Here is a 16,407-nt window from a genome sequence, read left to right as displayed (position 1 = left end):
GTGCTGGGAGGGAAGAGACGGGCGTGAACACAGGTACGCTGGGGGGGTGAGGAGATGGCTGCGAAAGTGGGCACGCTTGGGGGGGGAGAGACGGGCGCAAATGTGGGAGTGCTCGGGGGGCGAGGAGATGGCCGCGAATGCAGGTGTGCTGGGGGGGGAGAGACGGGCGTGAACGTGGGCATGCTGGGAGGGAGAGATGACCGAGATCACAGTTGCACTCCTGCAGGAAAGATGGGCGCAATCATGGGCATGTTCATGCAGGAAAGAAGGGAGTGATCTCGGCCATCTCCCCTCTGCCCCCAGCACGATCCAGCCATCTCCCCACTCTGGGGGGAAGGGGGAATGGCTGCGATCGCGGTTGCCACCCAATGCGGAGTTCGCAACCTGAGTCAAAACTTTTATAACATTTTTGTTTGCGACCCGATTTGGTCGTGAACTGAGGCGTTTGTGCGCCGAGGTACCAGTGTACATGATTAACATTTGCAAAGGTTAGGGTTATACCTTCAAATAATGTGAAAAGCATGAAGAGAAGGTGGATTGGCAGAACAAGATGTAGTAATGTACTTCCAAACTAATTGTTTAAATCGAATAAAAGCACCTCAGAATGTTAGGTGGGAATATTTTAATAAAAATCCATTGGATGCATTGTTATGTTTACATCTTAAAATAGGTCAAAGTAATGAGAGGAAAATAAATTTGTTAGTCTTTTAAGGTGCCACAACATTGTTGATTTTGCTGCTAGAGACCAACACTGTTACTCCACCAAAAAATGCAAAGTTTATTGGCAAGTGCCCTTATGCTGCAATCATTTGTGAATAACATACTCTGGGGATATATGTAACTAAGACCATTTCACCTCTCCTGAAGCCAAAATAATAAAGCTGATGTAAATGCATACACACTGATGTGTAAAGCCATAATGAAGAATATGCATCCTGACTAACAGTGGGCCATTATACTTTAAGTGAACTAGCGTACAATGTAATTTAAAATGTTAACTGAAATATTGCCATTGGGAGGGAAAGGAGGGAGGGAGGCACTGCTGTCTACAGCTCCTTTTAAAAGATGTGAGCTATACGTTAGAACTACAAACTATAAGGGATGTCCCATAGAAATCAAAATATACCAAATGTTCAGAGACTCATTCTGTACTGGCTGTGCTTACTGAAAGGGAGTTGGAGAATAAGGAGCTTTTGCCAAAAATGATCTGTTGCTTTGGAATTGCAAAGGGGAAACCCAGCTTGCAACAATACCCACTATAGAGCCTCCCAAGGAATACTTAATTTTCACATATTATAGATACAAATATATTTACCATTGATCCTGTGTGTTTTGTTGCACCATGAGCTAGTAGGGTTTAGGGGAGTGGTGCTGCAAGAGGATGTATCTTACTGAGCTGCTTCTCCTCTCCTCCTTCTGCAGTATTTGCCAAAGTGAAGGTGGAAATCTGTGACTAGCACAAACCTCTCCCATAGAATCATAGATTGAAGGGTCAGAAGGGACCAAGAAGGCAGTCCAACCCCCTGCTGGTGTAGGATGCCAGTAACCCATCCCACTCAGATAATTGTGTTTGATCCTTTGTTTGTTTTTTGCCTGGGTGGAGAACTTGGACTTTGTCCCTGTTGAATTTCATTCTGTTGTTTTCTGCCCAGTGTTCAAACTTCTCTCAGTCTCCCTGGATCTCCTTTTTTTCTTCCAGAGTGTTAACTATGCCACCCAGTTTAGTATAGGCTGCAAATTTACTAATTGTTCTCTGGACTTCCTCATCAAGACCATTAATAAAGATGTTGAAGAGAACTGTTCCCAGGACTGAGCCCTGACTACCCCACTCATAATTTCTCTCCAGGTTGAGAAATTACCACTGATGATCACTCTCTCTGACCTATTTTGAAGCCAGTTGTCGATCTACCTAATAGCAGTTCTGTCAAGCCCACATTTTGCTAATTTATTTATTAGGATGTTGTGGAGCACTTTGTCAAAGGCTTTGCTAAAGTCTAGGTAAATAACACCCACTGAATTTCCTGTGTCCATTTGAGTGGTAACCCAGTCAAAGAATCAGATTAGGTTGGTTTGGCTTGACTTATTCTTAAGAAATTGTTTCAAGTGCTGAGTGAGCAAGGCTGCTTCTGTTTGAGCTCAGTATGGTTAGTTTCCAAATATGCTATATAACCCTTCTGTTGCTTTTCTACCTTCCTTCCTGTCCCCTACCCACAGCTTCTCCCTCCCTCCCTCTGGATGGCCTTGTGAACTGCAAAGTAAATGCAATTCTGCACCCCTTTCCCCTCCCCGCCCCTCCCCTCGAAACAAACAAATAAAGCTTGGGATGTCTTCAAATGACTCTTCCTTCCAGGAACAACCAGCTGGAATCAGACCAATATGCATCTCTACTCAGAAGTCAATCACACTGGGCTGGGCTACACTGACCCTTCACTCCGGCTTGGATGATTCAAGTTTTAGCAGGGATGGTTTTTTCCCAATCCTTGCATGACACCTGCCTCCACCAGAAATCTTTAGCATATCCATATGTATGAGTCACTGACACCCTTACACATGGTCATCTGTGCACTCACAGACCCACCTTCCTCCCCATTCGATGCCTCACAGATTTTTTTTCCTCTGTTGCAGCGCATCAGGGACTGGGAGACAGGCAGGAGCTGTGCCTGGAGCATATGCAGAGGAATGGTGTGGGGCTCCCATCAGAAAGCTCTGTTTCACTTCAGAATGTCTAGAATAGTCTGAATGCTGATCTGTGCAAGCACAGAATCCAATATATGTCAGCGCACAGTTGACAAACTAAAAAAACTGCAGTTATCCTTCCTTACGTGCTTTGATTTATGTAAGGACACAGCTACACAAATTAATTTGGATTATATAAGCTAGTCAGGGAGGGGGGTCTTTTTCTAAGTCCTGTATCTACCACACTTTAATTCCTGCAATTTGACTGGGCTTCAATACTTTGCATATTCAAGCTTATGCAAACAAAAGAAGTGCTTCCTTATCATTTCCTTGGAGTATAATTCTTTACCTCCTAAAACTATGTATCAACTTTTAACATGATTTCTTTTCACAGTTTCTCTTTTACAGAAGGGATAAATACTCAGCAAACTCCCTGTGCTACAAAAACAGCAGGAATGGATTGATTTAACAGCTGTGCGAGCAAAGCAGTTTGCTTACCTTCAAAGTCCACATCTCCTACTAACTTGACCTTTCCTGTGAGTGGATCCTGGATGTAGTTGATACCAACATCAATCACTGCTGCCCCTCTTTTAATCATATCAGAAGTAATCATCTTTGGGATACCTGGAACCAAAATCCAATTAAGATTCAAAGAAGTGTTAGAGGCACAAGCTAAAGAACGCTGCTTCCATTGTGCTGAAAACATTACCTTGTGTCACACACAAATGCAATTCTGGGAGAAACAGGAGGAGTTGGAAAGGTGATGTGCGCAGGGAAATAGCCCTTTAAAAAAGCTTTTTAAAAAAGCCCCATCAAGCTATGTGCAAGTGTGAAGGAGTGATTTTTTTCAGTGATTTGTTTTAAAATCAACAAAAATGACAACTCCTTCTGCCCCCTCACAAAAAATTAATGGGAAAGAGAAAGGGATGCGAAAGAGCAGAGAGGCAGGCTGTGGTACCGCTTGCTGCCACCCTTCCATCTCCTGTGGGATGAAGCCAGTGGGGCATATACCCCATACAGACTGGCAAAAGCTGTATTCTCCAATGCACTTCCAGTAAGCATGACCAACACAGAATGAGCCTCTGAACATGCACAGAGCAGTTTGTTGAACCCAGTCTAGCAACTACTTGTGAGCATCCTCTGTTTGAGTACCCGTGGGCCCCTTTCCTCTGGGATGTCTTTTTGGACACAGGCAAGCCTCTTCTCTGTCCATCACCCCATAGCTGGTTGGTCTGCCCCTCTCCACATTGCATCATGGGGTCAAGAGTCATGCCAGACTCAACTGGCTGCAGGAGTTCTTCTCCCCCAGCCCCTCCCTGCAGTTGTAACTCCTGACCATTCTCAGTGTCTGCCAGAACACCTGGGAGGATGCCCTTGTGAAAAACCCCACTATTTCGTCTTCCATTTCAATCACAGAATCTGGAGAACTGGAAGGGGCTAGAGGGCTATCGGGTTCAATCCCCTGCTCACTGTAGCACTTCCAGGTAACCATCCCCCTCAGGTGGCTGTCCCATTGCATCTTGAATGCCTCTAGCGTGGGAGAGCCCACAACCTGCCACGGTAGTCAGTTGTGCTGCTCTACTTATTCGGACCCTATACAGAGGCATCTCCCTCAAGGTCAGATGCAGTGCGCATGGTCACCTCACAGATGCTGTTCCAACACAAAAAGGGGTCAAGCAAGGCTGCATTCTTGCTCCACTCGTGTTCAATTTTTATATCAACTCATTGGTCGACCAGCTAAATCACATCAATCTCCCCCCTCTGCAAATCGCAGGGAGGCATATAACTATACTACTATATCCAGATGATACAGCTATTATTTCAAGGACTCCAATTGGGCTTACAAGAGCACTGTGGAAGCTGACTGAATATTGCAAGGAAGAAGATTTGACAATCAATTATCAAAAAACAAAAATAATGACCTTTGCAAAAAGACCAAAAACTCAATCATGGAAGATAAATCAGCACAAGATTGAGCAGGTTTCCCAATTCAAATATTTGGTGTAGTCCTACAAGCAAATGGCTCCAGGAATGCCCATGGTGAATATGTGACATTAAATGCCCAGAGAAGCTTGTCAGCCATAATACAATTCATGAGATCTAAAGGGGGCCATTACATTCCCCTAGCCCTCCAACTATATCAAGCAAAAGTACTATCTCCACTACTGAATAGATCTCAATTGGGGGCTTTCCTGAATACCCAAGTACTACATGTCCAATCAAAATTTCTGAGGGCAATACTGGGTGTCCCTAGGGATGTCTCCAGTGCAAAGATAAGATTGGAGACCAGTCAAATCCAAATTGAAGCTAGGATCTGGGGGGCCATTCTTGTACACTGGCTCAGATTGGTATACTTTCCAGTTGGCCATGCTCCACTAATCTAGACGACTTCAAATCCAACTGGATTAAATCAGTTGAGCAGAAAATAGCTCTCTTAGGCCTTCCCCTGCGGACTATACTAAATATGGGCTTTGACCAGGCAAAGGAAACCATCAAGCAGTGCATTGCAGACATTGAAAGACAAAGCGATCTCAATAGAGCCCCTGAATTCTATCTTAGGAAGGACTACAGACACATTGTAATAGCTGCACCCTATCTCAAACAGTTGGAACTCCATAAACACAGAAGGGCTTTTTCCTTGGCCTGACTCAATGGACTCCCCTCAGCAGTTTTGGAGGGATGGTACAAAAAGATTCCCTGGTCAGAGCGCCTTTGCCCTTGTGGTGTGGAACAGAGAGAAACCTCAGAGCACGTCCTGTTGAGGTGCACGTTCTACAGGGATATTTGCACTGCACTCATTTCCCCACTGATGAAACACTTCCCGCGCCGTACGGAACAACAATATATATATATTGCTGTCTGACACTAACCCAGCAATAACATAGAGTGTCACTAAATTCTTCGCAGCTGCGATGGGTGTCTGAAGACAGATCTTGAGGGAGTGTGGCTCTACCTAGTTGGACAAGGACAAAGTCTGGGTTTGTCACCAGTTTAAGATGACTGATACTGTGTCGAAGTATTTATTAATCTGAGTGGGGTTTTAGTATAGACAATCTTTTATATATTTTCTTCATTTTTAAATCTATGTATTTATTGAATGGAACTGGTCTTTAATCACAATAAAGTTTTCATCTATCTGCGCTAACAGTCAGGAAATTTTTTCCTGATATCTAGCTGGAATTTGGCTTTCTGTAAATTGAGTCCATCATTCTGTGTCCTGCACTCTGGGATGACTGGAAGAGATGATGTCCTTCATCTTCGTGACAACCTTTCAAGAACTTGTAGAATGCTGTCTTATCTTCCCTCAGTCTTCTTGAGGCTAAACAGGCACAGGTCTTTCAGTCTCTACACACAGAGCTCTGTTTCCACTCCCTGGATCATACTTGTTGCCATCCTTTGAACCCTTTCCAGCTTGTTTGCAAATTTCTTAAACTGTGGTGCCCAGTACTGGACACTGTACTCCAGATGAGGCCTAACCAGTGCTAAGTAAAGGGGAACCAGTTCTTCATGGGATCCAGAAGTGATACATCTATTAATGCAGCCTAAAAAAGCAGCTTGGCTGACAGGCAATTCTCTCAGCATTGCAACATGGCTTTCATATGATATTCATGCAAAGCAGATCAACAAATCATCCAAATACATAATGAGGAACTTATCCAGGAAATCCTGAAAAAAATATTTGTGAGATGCAAAAAAGCAGCAGGAGCTCCTGCCAAACCAAAAGGCATCATGAGACATTCACAGGCTCCATATCTAGTGAAGAAAGCCGGTTTCCATTCATCTACCTCCTGCATCATTTGCAAGTTGTAAGGCAGGGGTCCTCAAACCTTTTGAACAGGGGGCCATTTGAAAGGTGCCAGCGATGGGCACAAGCCGCCGAGGTGGTGCAGGTGGGGGGTACGGGCCAGGGGCGTGCGCACATGGCGAGGCAGGGGCATGCGTGTGCAGAGATCGTTTTCTCCGAGCGAGCCCAAAACGATCTCCTTGCGAGCAAGCCAGCGCCTCACCTTGCATATGCGTGGGTGCGGCAAGTCCAAAACCTCTATGGCAGGCCTGATAAATGGGCATGGCGGGCCGGATCCGGCCTGCGGGCTGTAGTTTGAGGACCTATGTTGTAAGGTCACAGAACTGGAATCTTATACCAGATCAACTTTTAGGCAGTATCAGCTGTCAGCTAATCGTGATCCACTCCCACTGTGTGTGTACATCTTTTACGGCTATTCTCAGTAGGACTACTTTAGATATAAGAAAAAGGAAAAGTGTTCCAGAACATGCTGATACTTTGAAAATAGCTGTTCTTTCAAGTTTCCAATTAAAAAATAAACAATCATAGGAGCTAAAACAACAATAACAAAAAGTTGTGCATGGCTGGCAGAGGGGATGGTAAATGGAGATTGCCGTCTTGGAGATACTGCCAGTCTCATTCTTCTTATTTTATGCAAGTTTAGGAAAGACTTAACTTGCTTATATAAACAGTTTCAAGAAAGAATTTCTGTTTCCTTGGTCCATAAGTATCTATTCTCCAGTGTCAAAGCAAGTTTCTATCACAGCTCCTCCCTCACAATGTCGGTCCAATGTTCATTTTATACTAGTGTAATAATTTCATTTAACAGTAATGAAGTGAATTATAATGAATTATTTTCAATTCTACTATGTTTGCATTTTAACACATTTTTAAAACCCTGACAGTACTACATACCTGCTGCAACAATTACAATATCAGCAAGCTGGGTATGGATCTTCAGCTGATCTTTCGGTGTATACCTGTGCGTAATTGTCACTGTAGCATCCCCTGACACAAAAACATTAGTCACAATTAATGGCCACTTCCAAACTGTATTGCAGCAGCAAATAAAATGATCATTCTACTACTGTCACATTAAGTGTTTACCCTGTAAATTTTACAGTACTTCCTTTAATTTGAAATTATTTTAAGATGCAAAAGGTCTGCACATTTCTATTTTCAGGACCCTCAAAAGGAGTAAACGTGTCTACCACACAATGGTTTCTTTTTCCACAGTTTGGAAATTCTGCTGGGGATGACAGGTCCCAATGCAGGCACTCTCAGCAGCGGTCACCTAATTCCCCACCTGCTGATGGAACAGCTTGGGAAGCATGCAGGGAAGGGAACCTCAAGTGTGGAATCAGCAGCCATCTCGCACTTGGCTTCAAAGTCCAAAAGTGACCCGTTCCTTTTTATTTTATTCATTTATTTTTCGATTTATATCCTGCCTTTTTCCTACAAAGGGCTCAAGGCAGCTTACATCTCCTCCTCCATCTTATCCCCACAACAACATCCCTGTGAGGTAGGTTGGGCTGAGAGTCTGTGACTGGCCCAAAGTCACCCAGTTGGCTCCATGGCTGAATGGGGACTAGAACCCAGATAGTCTGAGTCCCAGTCCCATGCTCTTAACCACTACACCACACTGGTTCCTTCCTGCTACCCAGCCACACCAGGGCTCATCTGGGTGTGGGAGGGGCCACTTTGTCCTTGGCCTCCTCCAAGAGGTTGGAGGGAAGCCCCCTCCACTCTCTGTTGGGAGGCCACTGCTCAGATGAGCTCTAGCCACATAGAACAAGAGAGAGTCCCAATCCACCCAGCATGGCACTTCTCAGACACCCCCTTCCCCTGCTCTAGCTTGGTGCAAGAGAGGTGAGGGAGAACAGAAGGTGTGGCCAGTGGGGCTGAAGATCACTTCTCTCCTAAAACAACCCAAAATGGCAGGCAAGGATGTGGCAAAGGGGAAGAGGAGCTAGAGCTGGCTCCTCCCATTCACTGCATCCCTGCCTGTCATTTGGGGCCAGCACAGCCAACTGGTTCCTGTTCCCTGCTGGCTGGGTCTGCCATTTCCCCATGTAGTGAGCAGTGGCCAGCAGAGTGGTGGATGAAGTGCGCTCCACTCAGCAGCCTCCTCACAGCTGCTCCCTGTCCCAGCTGGTCAGTGTAGAGTGAAGTGAAGAAGCCACTGAGAAGAGCACATGCTGGTGTGGGGGGCATGTCCCTGCTGACCTATGCAACTGCAGGGTGATCACACTCCTGAGCAGATGATTTTTCTACTCCTCTATCCGTGTTACTCCCTCTCCCAAACAGCACTGGTGAGGAGGGGACTACCAAACTGCTATCTTTGCCTTCCTCTCTAGGAAAAGTCACATGGCTCATTCTCATCTGCCAGTGCAGCCCTTTCTGCTGTGGTGGTGGCTGATGGGATGGTGCCACCTGGCTTTGCTTGCTCAAAAGGAAGTGGAGAAGCTCCTTCTGCCACCTCGCACTGCCTCCCAGTCCCCAGAACTGTGCAGCACATGCTGGAGCTTGGTGCTCTCCATTCTCCTACTGTTGCTGGAAGAACAGGACTGCTTCCTTTCCCAGCACTGGCAGGGGATGGGGGAGCCTGATGACAGTTGCACCAAGTGCCACTCGGGTGTTTTGCCAGCTGTCAGCAGCTAAAACTTTGCTGACAATAGGTACCCTTTTTGCTGCTCTGGCTAAGGCGTTTGTAGCATTTTGGCTTCACCACGGCATAGCATGTTATCCAGGTTTACTGAAGCTGTCAATGACCCCTTGGTGGCTTAGCATGTCATGTGAACCCAGTCAATGTCTAATTAAAGTAGTCTACAGATGTCAAGATACCGTCTGTATATGCATTCTAAAAAGAAAGTTGAAATGTGAAAATATAATGGTTAACAATCCATCATTTGCACCGATCATCTCACTGAAACTATTGAAAAATAACTGAGTTTCAACCAAAGCAAAGCGTTCTTTTTTCCCCGCTCAGATATACTTGTTAGAGTTCATTAACTACACCTTTTAAAGGTCTGACCTTCCAGATTTTTCATTCAAAATATATGACAATCTGTAACAGCAGCCTCCCTCTTTTCTCAGACTTGACAGGCCCTACCTGGAACATCAGACACAGTTGTGGACACAACTGACTGTGGTAGACCCATGGCCTATGACAGGGGTAGGCAACATGGTGCTTTCCAGACAGATTCTATCAGCCACAGGCAACATGGCCAATGGGAAGAGGTCACAGGCATGGCAGTCTAAAACATCTGGAGGGCACCAGGATGCCTATCTCTTGTCTTGTTAACCAACTTGGTTAACAGAAAATAACATAATGATGAATATAAGGCAGTCTGCCAAAAGCTTCAAGATAAATGGCAGATACATTGATTTGCAAATAACATAATCATGCTGTAAGCATCAGAGATAAGGCAGCAAAATAAAAATAATTAAAAAGCAAACCCTATTCATGTAAGAACAGGAAAATTAGACTGAATGGTATTTCCTTTCATACCAATCCAGTTTCACAACCACTTTGCCATGTATATAATAGATAAGGAAACATAAATTGGTGATTAAGTTAGTAAATTTTGAACATGTCATAATACAAGCATACCAAATGGCTATTTGATTCTGTAAGAACAGTTGACATAAAATATGGTCAGGTTAAACAGCAAGATAGGATAAATTCTTATGACAGGTGCTGGAAATGTGTAGCCCTACAAATGTCTTGGCATACAACTTGATCCCTCATCTTGAGCTATGCTAGCTAAGTTTAATGGTAACTGTAAGCCAATCACCTGGAGGGTCACAAGCTGCTCACCTCTGCCCTAAGATATTTCAGAGAAAAGCATTGTTTCACAGAGCAGATGATAGGAAAGGAATCACAGATTTATCAGGAATTAAAATATCAGGAATTAAAAATGCTATCCAAATACCAGAGTGTCAGGATGGGGCCCACTTCAAGTTCTAGTTATTTTAAATGTTGTGAGCCACCCCGAGGCTTTGGCGAATGGGGCGGCATAGAAATGTTTAAATAAATAAATAAATAAATAAATAAATAAATAAATAAATAAATCCTCTCAGGAACATAGCAAATAGTAGCAAATGCACTATTTTGTCTTCCTTTATTCCCTCCCTTCTATCTGTGTTGAGAGTTTCATCACAACAAATCAGAATGTTCTTCAAAGTACCTCCAGGCCTTTCATGTCCTCCATCAGTATGTAAAAGCATTGAAATTGGCATCCCAACGTTCTTTGATCTTCCAGCTACAACAACATTTCTTCCAAATGTTTGTATTCCTTATAGAATGAGTAAAAAGGATCAAAATAATTTCCAATATTGTCCATCATTCATGCAAAATAAAAAGCATCAGATTTTTCAGTTTCAAAAATGTTGGCTCTAATAATTATACATAATTTTCCTTTTTTGGAAACTTCTATGCTTTTCCACTTCTATGCTTTTCCACTATGGAACCAAAAACACAATAACACTGTTAGGCTCCCAAATACCTTTGTTTTAGTTTACCAACACTACTACAATACAACAATGATACTTCAGTGTAAGTGATGCACGTTTGGGTGAAAAATCCTGACTTTACATACATGGCAATGAAATCTGAGCTAGTGGTGACTTAACCCAAGAAAGAGATTTTGGACTTGTGGTGGACAGCTTGAATTACATCTCAACCAGTGTGTGGCTTTGTGAAAAAGACAAATTCCATGTTAGGCATAATTAAGAAAGGAATGGAAAACAGAACTGCCAAGCTCATACTGCCCCGACACTGATCTGTGGAACCTGGAATATTGTGTACAGTTCTGATCAGTGCACTTAAGGAGAATACTATAGAACAGGGAAAAGTGCAGAAAACAACCATTACGACAAACAAGGGGTCAAGGCAACTCTTCTTATGAAGAAAGGTTACATCTGGAACTATTTATCTTAAAGAAAGGGCAAGTGATAGGTATGTACAAAATTGTGCATAGTGTGGAAAAACCTGATAGTAAGACATTCTCTCATAATACTAGAACCCAGAGTCATCTGATGAAGCTGATTGGTGGGAGCACCAGGACATATAAAAGGAAGTAACATAGAAACACAGAAACAGAGCGAGTCAGAAGGGGTCTCCTGGGCCATCTAGTCTGACCTCTGGCACCAGCCGGCTCTGCTCACGACATGCCCACCAAGTACATCCCTAAGTGCAGGTTTAGGCGTGATGAGCTTAAGTTACATAAAGCCAGATTCTGGCTGGGCATCAGGAAAAACCTCCTGACTGTCAAAGCAGTATGACAATGGAACCAATGATGTAGGGAGGCTGCAGACTCTCCTGTACTGGAGGCATTCAAAGGGCAGGTAAACAGCCATCAGTCAGGGAAACTTTAATTTGGAGTCCTGCATTGAGCAGGAGCTGGACTCAATGGCCTTACCAGCCCCTTCCATTCTACTATTCTGTGACTCTAACTACTTCTTCATGCAGCACACAGTTAACTATCAAAGTAGAAGAAGCAGTGATGGCTACCAGTATAGATAGCTTTAAAAGAGATCAGATAAATTCATTATGGAGATATGGAACCTCCATTTTCAAGGAACACAAGCAGGAAGGGTCTACTGCACACAAGTCGTACTTGTTGGTTCCCATACACAGTTAGCATGAACGGAGTGCGGGAACGGACCCTTGGTCTGATCAAGCATGGCTCTTCTTACATTCTTTTATTATGGCATGAGCTTTCAAAAGCAATCATTCATAAAGAAAATTATATCTCAAAAAACCCACATCTTATATCTGAGCCAAACTTTAAATCAGAGCTTATATGTGCAAACATACTTTACAAAAAGGCTAATCAGTTTAGAAAGTCCATTCTTCATTCACTCACTTTCTTGGGGAAGCAACTTTTAACATACAGTTATCCTGCATTTTCACCATGCTGTGCCTTTTGGAACCCAGAAAAGCAGATGTATTTTTACTTTGAGGGAAATATAATACAACAGTATAATCTCTTCAGGTGTAGATTGCCTTAGTGATATTGTTCCATCTTTTGGATGTATGTGAAAGTTTTTTGACTGGTGTCTTTTTCATTATTAAATCAGCAAACAATTTCCTATGGATAGAAATAGTTTGATACAGCAAAGCCAAGCAATATCATGCAGTTTTGGATGCATCATGCCCATTCTGTTTGCATAAAGCCACAGAAATTGGCACCCCTGGGCATAGTCCTTGTCATGGTACACCCTTACACTCCATTGAGGGATGTGCATGTTCACGCCAGTCCCAGTCCTCACAGTAACAGAGAAGACCTGTATAAGAAGACCTGTCATCTGGTGACTCAAGATGGAACTGCAGGCTTGATACATAGACACATTTAAATTAATTAAAATTAATTACAGGGCAATCCTATGCATGTTTAGACAGAACAAGCCACGCTGGCTGGGCAATGCTGGGATTTGTAGGTCTTGTTTTCTGTCCAAACATTTTTTTCCTTAATGTGTTTTAAAAATTAAGTCATTTTTGCTCTTCAGGCAAAGGTCTCATGGACTTGGTGTCATGCGGCCAAACACTACCCAACAAGCCAGTCCCTTCTCCATCCTGGGATATCTTCTCCTCTTCCCATAACCAGTTCAGGAGGTTTGGGGCTGGCTCCCTCACAACAGCAACTATCAGGGCAGGAGCTTGCAATGTTGCCGTCCTTCTACAGCAAGAATGAATTTCCCCTTCACTCCCAGCTTGCAAACACATACACAAACCTTTCCTCCTTAAGATGCAGCTCTTTATTTCTGCATTACCCTGACTCTGATACTATGAAGCTCAGGAAAAGATCTGGGAGCCTTCTCCATGTATTTTCTTCCTACATACTAAATGGTTTTGTTTTTCAAAAAGATGCTGGTGCACTAGCCTAAAATGATGTTCCTAAAATAAATCTAAAACAAAAATAAGAAACTATCCATTTCCCATATTTCAGAAGAGGACAGCATTTTCTCCTCTTTGCCAAGTGGATAATGTTTCAGATATAACAATATATAAAATGCTACTTGGTCTGTAATATCTCAGCACTGTAAAAAATGTTAGCTCTGAAATCCCCCACTCTGGAAATTGATTTGATTCCCCTTTTCAAATATAATACAATTACTTTATACATGAGCCTAGATGGACTAACATCTTCAGTGCAACAAGCTGCAACACTAATCTAAATTTTCAAACATATCTAATTCTTTGATATCTAGCTAAGGAGCATGGCATTTTGGTATTCTGAAACCCTACAGAATGCCATCTCATTTCTCCAAAATATTTTCCACAGTGTATTAATCTGCCATCATTTTCTTACATGGTTTGCTTACCTGTTCTCTTTATTATTTCCCAAACAGCAAAAGCAGTGGCAGGTATAATAGTTGGCTGATCAAGACACAGTCGTCCAATATTGAAAACATGGAATCCATCCACATCCTTTTCAGGTGCAACAGTGTTGCATACAGTCCTTTCATCAATGTGATCTAGGAAATGTATTTTTATTTATTTTTTGCTATTTAACTTTCATTCAACAATACTTATTTATCTTGCTCAACTCACACAGTTTTTAAGATCACTTCAAACATTTATGGAGGATAAGATACACACAAATTCTATGTTAAGTTTGCATACTCAGAGTTAATGAGATAGATAGCATTTAAAATAGAAAAGGGGAATTTCTTATTGTGAATTCTTTTTGCAGGTGATAAGGAGAGCATTTGTGATCTTCCAAGGACTGTCCCACCCACACAGGAAGAAGAAGGGTCCAGCTTGCTAAGTGGCTCTTCCATCAAGGAGAGACTCCTTAGCAGAAGCATGCTTCCAGTCACGTCATATGGCTAAGGCTCAGAACAAACAGAGTAACACCAAACACCCAAGATGTGAAACAATGTGGCTGCATACTGACTAGACTGTTAACTTAATCTGTACTCATCCCAGTGAGTGGAGACAGGAAAGGTATGTGGCACCTTCTGAACAGCACAATGCAACTGGCCTCTTTCTTGCAGGCCTTTTCATGAGAGAAGAAGGCAGGGTGCACTGGGAAGGCTTGACTGGAAAGTGGGGCTTGCAACCTCAATTGTTGGGATGGCCCGTAAAGATATTTGTGGATTCTAGAAGCAAGTGGACCTCCATGTCTCTAGGCAATTTACCTTGGTACACCACTTGATGAAGGGTTTCCAGGTGGTGTCATATATAGTCTATTAGGCAAGAGGGTAGACTGAACCTCATCCAGATAACTAACTGCTTTAGCCCTTTCTCCTCAGACTCCTTGCTGTCAGTCTGAATCTGTGCAGTTGAAGGAAAGAATTGGACTTGCAACACGAGATCCCCCTTATTTGGTCACATCCAACATGACTAGGTAGATATTATCAATTCCAAAAATCCTAGTAATCTGGGTCAGTGCATAGTGATTAGGACAAGTTCAATCCTTTGAACTCATATCTTCTTAGAAGCCCTTTCCTGATGTATGGGATATTTTACTGTAGGCTGCCCAGTCAGTCTTGCCTGGGAATTCATTTCCCTCTGCTTCTGTGTACCTCAGACTCCACCATGAACTTCTGAGCCTGTACACTCAAAGACACAGCAAAGAGACCCATCAGAAGTAATGGTTTGGACTCCTGGAAGATCATCTGGCTTTTCCAGTACGTATATTATCCTTGACTGGTGTACCATTTAGATGGCTCTCTGCTCAAATTTTCACTGTAGAAAGATCAAGCGCACACGCCTCCTGCATATATGTAAGCAGACATAAGAAGGCCTGCTTATGTACACCTCCACTGATGCATTGGCTGCCTGGAAGAGAACATGACAATCTAAGATCCCTTCCTGGAACACCCAGAGAGTCAATCCCGTGGCCTCTAACTCCAGCCAGTTGAGGCTTTTCTGGGCTCCATTTCTCCTCCCAACCATCGAGGCTAATATCTATCATCATCTTATTGCATTTGTATTCCACCTCTTTTTCTCTTGCAAGGAATCAAACCAGCTTATATAGCTCCATCTCATCCTCCCAACAACAACCCTGTGAGGTAGGTTAGGCTGAGAGTCACCCAGTGAGCTTCATGGGCAAGTTAGGACTAGAACCTACCCTCTCAGGTCCCCAGTCCAACACTCAAACCACCATACCACACTGGTTCATCTATAGCAATCATGACAAAATTGGGGGTTTGCCATGTGCTTATCCACATGGCCAGTCACCCAGCCATCAGCATAACGCAGCCTTCAGTTTGCTGGAAATGGGAATCCTCATGCTGACTTGATTCATGACATGGGGGCTTGTGACACTTGATAGAATGCCTCTCTCAACCACAAACCATCTGGAAACTAGGCTCAACATCTGAGGCCTTTTTCTGAGTTTCACCTCTGAGGGAGGCTTGGTTGGTAGCAACAAGAAAGAAGGCCTTCTCTGTGGCAGCCCCCTGATTATGGAATGATCTCCTCCAATGAAGCTCCCCTGCAGCCAACTCTACTAATCCTTTGATGCCAGATCAACATTGCCCTCTAATGCCAAGGCATTTAACAGCTCTAAAGGGCATGTGGTGGGGGTGGGAGTATCAGCTGTTTTAAATAGGGCTAGTTGTTTTAAATTATCTAAATGAGTTTTTAAAATAAATTCTGGTAGTCAAATTTGTATTTTTTATTTGTATTCTACACAGTATTTTATTGCACTTTATTATAAACTGCCCAGACACCTTCAGCTATTGGGTAGTATAGAAATAACAACTTTCTCCTTCCACCAGGAGTCCAAATGATCTCAGACTGGCTGCTGAGGCTTGTTTTCTTTTATTTCATCTTGGCAGTTAGAAAAGCTGTCTTTTTTTCTCAATTCAGAGTCTTATTTTGATTCAGAAAGCATCACATCTAAGGCCTCTTTGAAGAGCTTACAAATATCCATCACTTCAAACTGCATCCATAGTGATGGAGCCATATGTTATTTCTGGCTATGCTATTG

At 43.1% G+C, this 16,407-nt stretch overlaps 1 protein-coding gene across 6 annotated transcripts in view; it reads right to left on the bottom strand.

The window, feature by feature from the left end:
- LOC123031875 (probable bifunctional methylenetetrahydrofolate dehydrogenase/cyclohydrolase 2) overlaps window positions 1-16,407 on the bottom strand; it is a 37,811-nt gene that overhangs the window by 3,333 nt on the left and 18,071 nt on the right. For all 6 annotated transcript variants that reach the window (XR_006416406.1, XM_044447315.1, XM_044447311.1 and 3 more), the window contains 4 exons: window positions 13,790-13,942; window positions 10,651-10,758; window positions 7,376-7,468; window positions 3,175-3,300 (listed from right to left, as the gene is read on the bottom strand). Coding sequence is in view for 5 of the 6 variants with exons in the window: in XM_044447315.1 (XP_044303250.1) it covers window positions 3,175-3,300; window positions 7,376-7,468; window positions 10,651-10,758; window positions 13,790-13,942 (480 nt within the window). In the remaining variant the exon portion in view is untranslated. The remainder of the gene's footprint in view (window positions 1-3,174; window positions 3,301-7,375; window positions 7,469-10,650; window positions 10,759-13,789; window positions 13,943-16,407) is intronic.

The sequence above is a fragment of the Varanus komodoensis genome, unplaced genomic scaffold, assembly GCF_004798865.1.
Source record: "Varanus komodoensis strain SLA01 unplaced genomic scaffold, ASM479886v1 scaffold51, whole genome shotgun sequence".
In the NCBI taxonomy this organism is placed as follows: Eukaryota; Metazoa; Chordata; class Lepidosauria; order Squamata; family Varanidae; genus Varanus; species Varanus komodoensis.
Note: the sequence above shows the minus strand (reverse complement) of the source record. Positions and strands in the feature narration are given on the sequence as shown.